The 12,879-nt window shown below is 38.4% G+C and overlaps 1 protein-coding gene across 1 annotated transcript in view; it reads left to right on the plus strand.

The window, feature by feature from the left end:
- The window catches only part of LOC139730835 (uncharacterized), a 55,852-nt gene extending 52,690 nt beyond the window's left edge, over positions 1-3,162 (plus strand). Inside the window, exons 6-8 of the mRNA XM_071641708.1 lie at positions 467-581; positions 1,339-1,409; positions 2,117-3,162. Coding sequence (XP_071497809.1) covers positions 467-581; positions 1,339-1,409; positions 2,117-3,162 — 1,232 coding nt within the window. The remainder of the gene's footprint in view (positions 1-466; positions 582-1,338; positions 1,410-2,116) is intronic.
- Positions 3,163-12,879: the final 9,717 nt, after the last annotated feature.

Consider the following 12,879-nt stretch of genomic DNA (forward strand, 5'->3'; position numbering starts at 1 on the left):
AACGTTGACGTTTTATCATAACTTTGTGGCACTTTCTTTCATCTATTTATTCTTCTGACAACAACAACAACAACAATAGCTACTGCTACTTCTACTACTACTGACAATTTGTTTATGTTGTATTCTAAGGCCTTGTTGACATTTTGTTTTTAGTCTAGTACTCAAAATCTATAAAAGTCTACATCTTCTTCATCCATAACTTTACGCTTCTGTTCCGAATGGCTTCTGATATTCGAATATATGTTTATCCGTACTTCTTTTCTCTCGTTTAACCGTTTCATACTTTTTCTATCCACATAAATTTGTAATTCATGATTCACAGCACTGAACAGCAAACGAGTGACATTTGCTCGTCTTGCACAGTTCACGCGATGAAAAATTAATGCTGCATCAATAAAGGAGAAATACGGGTGTTTTGAGAATTAAACGTCTCTTTCTCTTTGTTTTACAACACGTCTCTTTGCAGGTTACGTCATTGCATTATTTGTGGTTTCCATAACGACGTGGATCACCCTAGGGGGCGTCTGTGTGGTTTGCACCATCCGCAGGCGGCGCTACAGGAGCAAGATCGAATACAAGCGGTGAGTCACTGTATATGATGTCACGCGCCACGGGTTGATGGGGGAACGAACACCGGTGCGTTGAAACTACGACAACGCAGTCATCGCCATGCCCGCTTTTAAAGTTAACATAACGCGCTAATTCATAGACCGCAGCTTTCCCATTTCCATCCATTCCCATCTCGATTTAGATGCTGATGATTTATCTCTGAAACGCGCTGCTTCTAATGCATACAAAACATAGCAACGCTATTTATATAAAGGGAGCCGTTAGAACGGTTAGAGTACTTTTACTCATCCCACTCCACGAGCGTGCAACTTTATCCTGAAATGTTAGGAATTTACTTAAATCATAGAGCGCCGCGATCAACAATAATGGGACTTTGTATATCTAACACGTAAGGACAAAGTTTGTGAAGTTTTATGACTATCTCAAAACAAATTGTTGTGACCAAACCTTGGGATAAAGTATCATTCCTCATTTAATGAATTTATGTTTTTTTTACTTTTGTTTTGTCGCGTTTTTTTTGGCTGTTACTGTATTTGTTTGTTTGTTTGTTGTTTGTTTGTTCGGGATGGGTACCGGGGTGTTGAAGTTATTTTGTAATTTGTTCCCAGTGTGTGTTTCATTTCGTCAAATTCACCAATACCTTTACAAACTGGTGATTTGATGAGTTTAGGGTAGAACATCTGGGATGATTTATAAAGAACACTTTCTCGTCGTCTCCTACATTTTTTTTCTTCAGTTACCCTTTCCTTTTCTTCTCTTTCATTACAGAGACTCGGACTATTGCGAGGAGTTGGAATCTGATGACGACACCGAGTTAGGGATATCACAGCCTACGACAGGTGAGTGCACTGTGTAGTAGGGATCGAATCAATTAACACTTTTGTGACGTCACGCTCAGAGATGTTAGATCTCTTTAGAAATCAATCTAAAAATTGTATTTAAAACGTGTTAAAAATGAAGGCAAATCGGCTCGTTTGATTTTCGTTCTTGAAAGCGGTTAGTTTTAATAGTACCAGTAATAAATCATTGGCAAAATCAAAGTTGTCTACGACAGGATAAAAGTGGCACCATGTCATTATGACGTGAAAATAGTGAGGAAAATTTTGAGATGATGGCTATTTCTTTAAAGAACAATCCGGACATCAGCAGCTCACTCATTTGCATATCAATATTGACTGCTCAAGATCTTTTTTGAGATAATTAGCCGAATTTTACACTTTCATAACTTTCTTCAGTTCTATCCGATTTTGATCAATTTTTAACATGTAACCCTTTCTTTTCAGACTGTTTTTGACTGCTTCGAAATTGTCCGTTAATTCAACCACATCTTCACAAGTTTGCTTAAAGAAACGAAACACAGACTATCTAAGTGATTCATAATATCTAAGTAATTCCGAATAATTTGAATGCCACATAGGAGCCAATACGATGTTGAATGGAATACGATGTTGATGGAAAAATGAATGAATGAATGAATGAATGAAAGGACACTTCTAGATCTGACAACTCAGTGATGGAGCTTTGTCTTTCAAACTTTTCCTTCTAGTGACGACAGCATCGGAGATTAACACGTCACAATTACCGACCACGCCTCTTAACGAGTCACTGGGTCTCCAACCTCTTCCACCCCTCCCGCCAACATCGCCGCCATCGAACTTCTTGTCGTCATCGTCCCCGAAGCCACCGGACGCCTCCGCCCACCACGTTCGCTTCGCCGGCAGCTCCTCGCCGAATCTGCGCTCCGACCCTTCCAAGGATCCGCCTGTCCCCGAGCCGGCGGACTCGCGCAGTCTCGAGTCGTCGTGCAGCGATGACTCGCACGTCTACCTGAACGTCGATCGCGAGGAGTCCGTTTACAGCATCGACTACTCGCACCCGTATGAATACCTCACCCAGGACGAGAACGGGATGCCGTGCGTGGGGGAAGACCCGCTCGAGATGTCCCCCGAGTGCATACTTCTACAGTACATGGTCCAGCAACACATGCGAGCGCTCAACAACGCTCCACACGGCTACGTGAACGATTCCGTCGCTAAATGGCAGGACCGTAAGATTTCCAAACGCCTCTTCCCCTTCGGACAAACGCCGTTCCCAATCAACGGCAACACGCCGACGGCGATGGTCGTCGGTACCGCGGCGGCTCGCGGCCGGCAGGAAACGCGCGAGATCCTGCAAGTGGCGCTACGGCGCGGCAAGCCAACCATCAAACCCAAACCAGACGTACTCAAACTTCTCGCCAATGGCAAAAAGGGCGGACCACACCAAAGACTGCTAGAGAAATCAGACAGCCTCGATTCCGAGTGCGAACATTCGCCGGTGCACGGCTGCATCAACCAAAACAATAACCCGAACTCGAGAATAGACTCGAACAGTAACTCCACCACCACGCCCTGCCAGCAGCTGAGGCCGATCATACAGAAGAGAGCGGCCACGGTGCCCAGTCCATCCAAAGTGAAAGAACTCAACGAGGAGGGGTTGGAAATGACCATGTTCCCTTTTTCCGATGATCACATCTACGAAAACTCGAAAATAGTGAAGCCGTGTCACAGATTCGCGAAGTCGCGGAGTACAGACCTTTTTAACCCACTTTGATAGTGACAAAGTGTCTTGATACTCACGGGAAGATCGTGGAAACATCTCATGTACTTTGGCCTATGTTGTTGAGATGTTAAATTTAGATGATGTGTCGTCCATGCCTAATTTCATCTCACTCGTGGGAGGCTTGTGGACGTGGACAATTGTGGAGAACCGTTTAGCTGCCTTGCTGAAAGAATTTCAGCGAAACTGTGTGTACATCATTTTTAAAGATTTGCCTTACACATTTTTTCCTAGGGAAAAAGAATATTGCTTTACGTGCTTTTTGCCACTCAAATCAAATGAGCTTTGTGAAAATAATGGTACTGTAGAAATTGATTATTACCTCTGGACGGCAAGTTGTTGGAATGCACTGGCGTAAGTGGCGCTCTTTAGAATGAACAATAGGCTAGTTCAGTAAATTTTCTTGATTACCACTGCTCTTCGCTGTCAGTTTTCTTCTCCACAACGCACAATATCGTAGGCTTTTTTGGATGATACCTAAAACGACAATTTGATTTCTGCAAACTCTTGACGAAACAAATTTTAAGGTAAATGTTTTGTATGGTTGAACACCGCAATCTATGGAGTTCTGTCATTATTGATGTAAAATGCGTTATAATTATACGTCTTATACTCGCAAACTCTTGTGAAAATAATAACTACAGAAAAAACAAAAACAAAACAAAACACAACTCCGTAGCCTAAAATACTAGTAATTCTGATTTCCATATTATTATCAATCAGCTTCAATTAATACAAAGCACAAACGTTTGTTGGCAGATAATGAATTTATTTTGTTTTTGATCACATACAACGGGTCCAAGCTGTGCTAGGCGGTTGTTCTTAATATCAAATAATAAAAATTGTTTTGTTTTAGTTGTTACTTATGCCGTCCAGAAGCAAAATGCAAACTCATTCTTCCCCGTACGCTTTAAGAATTTGTATGTTTCGCGTGTTTTTGTCAACGTTTTGTACGTTTTCTACCTTTAGAATATTATAAGACGACTTTATCTCGATATAATTATACTGGATCAATCAAATTTAAATCCTTTTTTTTTCTCACTTCAAGATTTCGACGGGTTGCCAATTTGACAACATTCAAATCTCTTTTTTTCTCTCTCTCATTTAGTTTAAACAAAAATCTTGAATAAAATGTAACTCCTGAAGTGAATAATGGTCTTTTTGACTATTTCCAGTTGCAACACATCAATATGTATACATTTTGATGCGACCCAGGACTTCGAAGCTGATGGAGAAAGTGTGATTTCTTCACATCATTTCGGACATTCGTCGGACTGTTTTTAGTGTCAGCGATTTTAGTGGGACACAAGTTTCGGCGCTCGTTCCAAGACACACGGTTCAATAATACTGGAATGAACAACCTTTAGGTATTGTCTAAGTCATTCTCCTGCTGATTCATACATCAATAAAGGTGATATGAAATTGAGTTAAAAAAAGAAAGCTATTGTAAGCGCGAGTTAAAATCTTATGAAACAACGTTACGAATTAAATGGGCTGTATGCAAATTAGTTTATACCGTATACCATCTCAACTTAAAGGGATGGTATAGTTTTGGTTGAGATGGGGCTTCAGGTTTAAAATTCTTTTTGTGAGATAATGAGAAATCTCTTATGGAAAGTGACAAAGCATAGAAGTGTGAGAGAAATTCATAGTTTCTTTGATTAAAAAAATGGTTTTGAAATGGCTGATATATCCAAAACAAGGTGATCCTAATAAAATGTGGGACCCTCCTTTTAATAGGACCGATTTGTTTCACTTGGTTTTTTGGATATCTGAACCATTTAAAAACCTATTTTCATGAATTAAACTTTGAATTCCTTTTAGAATTGAGTGATCTTTAACGTTTCATAGGAGGCTTCTAAGCATCTCACAAAATGTTAGAAGCTGAATCCTCATCTCAACCAAGCATCCCTTTAAGTCAGTGTGTTGTTTATCACAGTGTATCTTAAGTGCTGTCTGGGGCAAATTATTTGTATAGGGCCCCATTTTCTCTCTCTCTCCTTTCGTTCTTTAAAACAACAACAATGTATCTTTGGCAGTTTGGTAAAAGTCTCTAATATCACAAGTTTGAATCATACTTGTTTCTCCATATCCTCATGAGTCGTAACCCAGGTCTATTGTATAAAAGTTTGAAGAATATATCTTTGTTGTCCATATTCAAGTTAAGATTGAGCCGCAAGTTGCGATCAGTATCATGAACCTGCTGATTTACGTACATCCCTAGGAATTTCTATGGATGTTACGTAAAACTACGTAAAGTTTGTAATATGTGTTTAGTTATGTTTGGTTTCATCAAACATCACTGCTTATTATTCCACTTTGCTGATTTAAGTTAACTTGAAACGACTTTAACTGTCCTTTGAAGACATGTGCAAAGTTCGGGCACATTGGCTCAAACAATTACAGACAATTTTCCTGGAGTGAAGTCCTTACCTCTGTCCAACGTCCATACACGTTAGTTTTTGTCCTTGCGTATACAATACAGGCATGTACGTTTTTGTGGCATTAAACGGTGATGTGCAAAAATGTGAGAATTTTTATAGTGCAAAAAAAAAGTACCTGTACAGTTTAAGTGATGGTGAATGTTGAAATATTTATGTGAATTGTACCGAGTGATAACGTGTAATAAATCCAATCGCCGCAAATGGAGTCGGTACGTCTGATGCGTGCGTTGTCTTCGTGATCTACTCACTCCTCCCCTTCCTGTTCATTTTCCTAATTACACGCCAGAGACGCACATACACATTTTTGATGAAAAAAAAATCACTCCTACCCACCAACGCGCGTGCACACACACACACACACACACACACACACACACACACACACACACACAAGCGTCACAATCACGATTATCTCTTTTTTCCTCGGGACTGTATACGAAAATTAAATGTCAACGTGGCTATATAAATATAGAATAAAAGAATTTCATGAATAATTTATTACCATACGACTAAGGAATCATTAATCTTCTCTTATACGTGAATACTCGCAAGTTCATGGAAATACATTTCCAAAAAAAAAAGAAAAAGAACTGCACACTTTCCGAATTCTCATTCGTTGCCAAGGCATCCAATTGAATTAATGAGGAGGTGCACTTACACAGATGAAATGAATCAACTCTGCATTTCATACAGAAATTAGAACTTTCTATGCCACACTACGTCTCTACCCTAGATCTGAATTCAATCGCCATTAATATTGCCTGCCTTGGGCTCTACGATTTAATCATGAGCGATTCTCAACTGTACAAATTCATGCACACAGACGTCGAAAATAATCATGATCATTCGAACATTTTGACAGCAGCTCATTCATAAATTCATTACTTTGCGATGGATTCTCCGATTTTCTAAAAAATTCATTGATTCGTTTTAGTAATAGTTTTACATTTCAATCCTCGTTGATTATGTGTTTGAGGCGAACTCCCCCTTTAGGAAATGGAAATCCAAGCGCGTTTTTTTTTTTTTTTTTTTTTGCTTGTATGAATTTCATACATATTAGATTATGAACACCGTCAGTGACAAATGCAATAGGCAAATGCAATATACAATAACATATACAATATTATCTACTTAGATATAGTCATATCAGTTGTATGTGTGAGTTTGTTTGCGTGTGTGTCAGTCCTCACCGTTTCAAATACTCGTATTCATCGTAATTATGTACTCAAAACGTTTTCATTCATCATTCTGACAATATTTTATGTAATTCTTATCAATATCTCTGACAATCAAGTAACCTGCTTAACCATCGGTTAAGTACAGTATTAGGCGAATGTGTGCACTGATGGTATGATGACCAGTATCACACTGAATACAGAAAATGAAAATGTACCGGTATCATCAATATCATGACAGATTATATATATATTTGTATATTTAAGGCATAATCATCAACGCAATATGTATACACGTTTCGTATCTAATCAGACAGAAAGAGAGAAAGACAAATATGGAAAAGTATGCTACTGTAGTATTTGCATGTTGAATACAGAAATTGGATATGATTGTAATTATCCTAATAATATTTCATTCATTTTATTTCATTTCCGGCCAAAGCATACATGGCAATTTTATATAGACAAATTAAGTACAATGTAACTTTTGCATATCCAAATGAAATTTAAATACACGTCATTTGTTTACATGAAACAATAAACATACTTTAGTTGAAGAAATACATGGACAAAATGTGACTGAATCATAACAAAGAAAAGGTCGGAAATGGAGGGGACTGCTAAAAAGCCAAGGTTGTAGAATGCAGTCCCCTCGTGAGTAGTGAAAATTGTAGTAATAATGAAACGAGACCATTAGACACATATACTAGATACAGCATTTGATTTTGTGACTTATTCTGAAGCGCAGAAGGACATAACTAGAGCGAGTTCATATTATGGCATGTGAATGAGATATTATCATGAAAATTGATAAATATACAAATGAAAACGAGAAAGGAGTGATGAATATGCATGTACATTGTACATAGTAATTATGTACAAATATGTATACAATATGAACAAGTCTTAGAATATTCATCTAATTAAAACCCCAGGAAAACGGCATAGAAATAACAGATAGGTAAATTGGAGATAAAATCGCAGTCTCACAGGTTGCATCCTGACATGTCTGAGATATTTGTTTGCAGATTATCTCTCGAAAGAAAAAAAAAGCATTGTCAAAACGTGTCTAAAAATCGAAATTTTCTATCATTAGATCCAAACTCTCACCTCAATGAACAGACGTCAATGTCAGCAATAAATTCGAGCAGCTATATTAATGAAAAGTAGCAGCTACAATTCGTCATTTTGATACACAGGCTCGTAATAGCTACATCCTGGGTCAACCTCGAAATTTCCAGGGCCATCGTCTTTTGTGCCGCTGTTCAGCTCGCATACATCCGCTTTATAGTTGAAAGATGAACATTCGTAATTCTTTAAGCATTCTCCGGCGCACTGAATCCTGCTCTTCACAGTTATGGTCGCCACTACGCTTCCTCGTAAGCATTTATCCTTTACTGGTACACCAGACTTGTCCTTCACCAACGAATATAGACTGGATCTCATCCGGGCTGGGGGTATTGGTTCAACTGTGGAAGCTATAAAAATTAGGCAAAGAAATATTTTGTTTAATTCAATCTTGTGCATCAAAATTAAACATTTAGAACATGGTTATTTCACTTTAATCACAGGATGTTAAGTGATAATTATCTTTTCTTTTAACAAGCAATTTTTTCGCTTTTCTGTACCCTATGTTTTCCACAAGAGCATCGATGACAAGCCGTGCAATCACTGATACATGATGGAAGTTTCAAATGAAGTTTCAGAGTCCCCTCGCTTTAACTAACATGATTCTTTTTTCTTTTTTTTTCTTTTTTTAGAAGACCGATGCAGACTTTTCTCTCAGTCGGTTAGGGGCACTTCACTCGTTTTCAGAGCGACATAATTTTATGTATGCATAAGCTCTACGTAACAAATGGGATTCATCAATCCTGTTCAAACAAAGAATAGATTTGCGTAGACCACATGACCTGAATGATCCGTCAATTCACACTTGGGAAAGCATCCATTTCATTATTTTGCATCGAATGTAAAACAATCTCTTTCTATTGATAATGCCAAATACCACTTTTGCTGTCAGGTGGATGTGCTGGCAAGCAGCAATCACAGGGATTACAGGAATAATAGTTAGATCATCGACGCTTGTCCCAGTAAATTTAAAAACCAACATGTCTGTGGATACAAATGACCATTTTTTTTTTCTGCTCATGCGCAAAATGGAACTGCGAACTGGCTTATATGGAACTAACTATATGATAAGTCGCTTCAGAGCCGGAAGTGACGTTACTGTCAGAGCAAAGGTGTTGGAGGACTGACATGTACACTTCCTTTTACGTGATCACGGTAATGTCTGTGGCTTATATACGTTTTTTGTGTTTGTTTTTGTTTTACAACCACTCTTGAACATTCTGTAAGGATCTCTAGCGTCTAGAGTCCAGAACCTTCCACACACCCTGACTTATTGTCTATTTGTTGGGTTTGTTTGTTTGTTTGTTTATCTGTTTGTTTGTTTGTTTATTTGTTTGTTTGATCATTTTCATCGGAGAAGATGGCTGGATAGCCCATATTCAGCTACGCTGTGGGGTCCAGTTGGATGTGAGGTGGGACCACTTCACCGGGTTAAACACCCTGCTCTTTGCCATGAATGAATGAAGCGGGATCTTTCATGTGCATGAGTTGTGACTCTCTCATACACGGGATCTCCATTTTATGTCCTATCCGTGGGACAGAGTATTAATTTTGCCTCTTGCTAGAGGGGACGGTATGATTACACACAAAATTGCCCAGTCCATAAGCTGTACTCGGGTTCGAACCAGGGTCCTTAGGATCGTGAGGCAGACGCGCTTCCCACTGAGCCAACTCACCGCCCATATACAAAATGTATTGTTTGTAATGTCTCTGTGCATGACCTCATTTCTAAGAACTTTCAACAAAGAACACTTGGCCACAAAATTATGACAATTAATCTGTGCTTTACCATATATGTATCAACTTCATTTCATTTCATTATCTATCTTTTTTTCATTTTAACACAAAATATAAGTGTAGGCCCTATAAATCATATTATTTAAAAAAGCAACATAAATATTCTACACATCGAAATTTTAAAATATTAACATAGTAAATTCAGATGTCTAGATATCAGATATTTACCATGCACATAACGTTGAAAATGTTGAAAATGTTGGAAATGGGGGGGGGGGGGCGTAGCTAGAAAGCAGAGCTTGAGATATGCATTCCCCTCTAACCATTATCAATAAGGTACACACCAAAAAGTGTTACCATGTACGGGCAGAAATATACGTATGGTATAAAGTGACAGTAACATATCGGAAATTGAAGACAAATTTAAAAACCCTACAAAGTCATTTTGATACACACTTCCAGTGTGTTTTAAAAACATACATAATACAAAGGAAGTATCATACACACAAATGAGTCATAGACACATACATGTGTGACGGGAACCCCCCCCCCCCCCACATCAATGCATGTTGTATAAAGAATGTGTTGTAGTGTTAGGATTCATGAGAAAGGTGTGATTTTATTTGCAAGGTATTTTTTTTTGTGTCCTACACTGACTAATGAAGGTCATCGATCAGTTCTGCACTTACCTTCACAGAATGCGTAGGTGTACATAGGCGTACACTCAGTGTTAGTTGGAGCTAGCGAAGTGAAAAAGGCAGACCTGGCAACACAGTTTAGACTTGTGTCTTGGCTCCATCCTCCATTCCAGTCAGCTGTCAATGAGAGAATTAAGATTAAACATGGATTATCATACTGAAATCACCGCTGGTATAGACAGCACAGGGCACATGCATACATCAGAGCATACACACAGACACATACACACACACACACACACATACGCACACACACACACACACACACACACACACTTTTTTATTTGTCTTAATAACGCTGTAATGTGTTTACTACCAGTCCTTCTCACGCTTATACCTGTTACATTTCATAATATTGATTTGAATTGTTTTTTTTCAGTTCTCTTTATCTTTTTTTTTTTTAAACAAAATGTTCCGTTGTTTAGGAAACCTCTGCCTACATCTGTATAATGCTATTATATGTTGTTACAATATAAATGAGCCATTATGGTGGGATATTGGCAAACACGTGATTGGCCCTCGCACCCCATACCCCGAAGTTTACAGGAGGTACGTACGTATCACGGAGCGCACCTTCGATCGGAAATTATTGCCGTGTTCTTTTGTGTGTGTGTGTGTGTGTGTGTGTGTGTGTGTGTGTGTGTGTGGTTGTTTTTTTTTTTTTCCAGCGGAAGCATCGCCTTGTGCAGAATTTACCTACGTGGGGAATTCAAAAGACGGATGAAAAGGGTGTAGATTCATTGCAGACTTTGCACAGTACAGTATGTTCCAAAAAGATTACAATCGAATTTTTGCATTGAGAACACCCAATATTATCAAACCGTCTAAATGCTACTTCAGGGTGTTAAAGTATAACATTTTACCTCCTTTTTATCTTTTTTTTTTTTTGCAGAAAATCCCATTCAATTTGGTTAAGCAGTCACAGAGTAATGTGGAATGTTGTAAAACATGTCATGAGTCTGATTCTTCCAAGTTTAAGTTTAGCACTTGGATGCTCTTGGAACTGAACATTAATGTGTAAACACAATAGACAGAACTTGGAGGGAAGGGATCCCTGACATGCTCTACAAAGATCCTCATTTCTCCTTGACCACTGAAGCAAATTGAATGGGGTTTTCTGTAAGATGTGGGCAATGAGTTACAGTTTCATACCCTGAAATTGTGTTTAGATTGATTCACTATTTTTAAAGTTATCGTTGCGGAGGGCACCAATATATATATATATATATATATATATATATATATATATATACATATATACATGTATATATATTTTTTTTGGGGTGGGGGACATATGTACGGTAATTCTACTACGCGTATATACATTTCGCTTATTTATTTATTTTTTTTGGGGGGAGGGGACATATGTACGGTAATTGTACTACGCGTATATACATTTCGCTTATTCATTTATTTAGTATATACAGAATGCAGCAGGGGCGTCGATGGAGGAGGGCAATGAAAATACTAAGTGGGCAAACATACTGTTTTGCTCCCCCCCCCCCACAACAATTACCTAGATGTGGAATTTTTTCTCCCTCCCCCTTTTTTTTGATAGAAAACTGTCCAAATATTTCTTCTATAACAGTCTGCGTTCGCACGACGTCAGAGGATACGTGAATAACGCTGCACGAGTCCTGAAAGGTGTAGAAATATAATTATTATGATCACAATCGCTCCTATTCTAAAGGAACTCTAATAGCTCCCTGTGTCAAGAAGAATCGAATACAAGATCCTGACGCTGGACCATGAAGCTCTTCATAATGCAGCACCTTACGTATATCAGGGACTTTCTTGTGATGAGGTAGAACAAGTATCAATCACGATCATCGTCATCAACTCGCTGTGTTTTCCCCCTCGAAACCGAACAACCCATTATGGAGGACATGCTTTTACCTATATACCACCAAACATGCGGAACAGACTACCTGGTAGTATGGGGAACATCGAGTTGGAACATACATTACCTCAAGACTTTTTAGTCAACCTGATGTTTACAAAGGAGTACGGGACATCCTCATTTACATTGTAGCCTACATGTGTGGTTCTGCTACTTTTCTTAGTTTATTTAACTTACTTATTTTTTTAAATTATGTTTTGATCTAATGTCGTTGAGCAATCATCGTAGCGCCTTGTGAAAAATTGTCAGAAAGTGCGCATATAGAAATATTGCAACTGATTGACAAATTGCCCTATATCGACGTAAAGTTGCAATGAAAACGTCTCGACGGTAGAATTTTATGAATTTGAATTAGAAATGTTTATTATCATTATCACCCAAAGAGTGCACGACTCTGTCACGTCATTTCTAAAAATGCAAATTTTCTCTCACGTTGGAGGGTGATATACCCTTTCAGTCAACCATTTTCTCGCTTGGTTCCCTTCCACATAAAGATTTGATACACTTTGGGCAATCTGTTGGGGATTGACAATTACCCACATTCCATTAAAAATGTGTTTACGAGATTTTTCATTTCAACTTTAAAATGCTAAAGCTCTCTCGTATGCAGGAGCGTCGATCCTGGAGGG

This window comes from Diadema antillarum, unplaced genomic scaffold, assembly GCF_040938485.1.
Source record: "Diadema antillarum isolate AM-2024a unplaced genomic scaffold, OU_Dant_1.0 seq00000338_RagTag, whole genome shotgun sequence".
In the NCBI taxonomy this organism is placed as follows: domain Eukaryota; kingdom Metazoa; phylum Echinodermata; class Echinoidea; order Diadematoida; family Diadematidae; genus Diadema; species Diadema antillarum.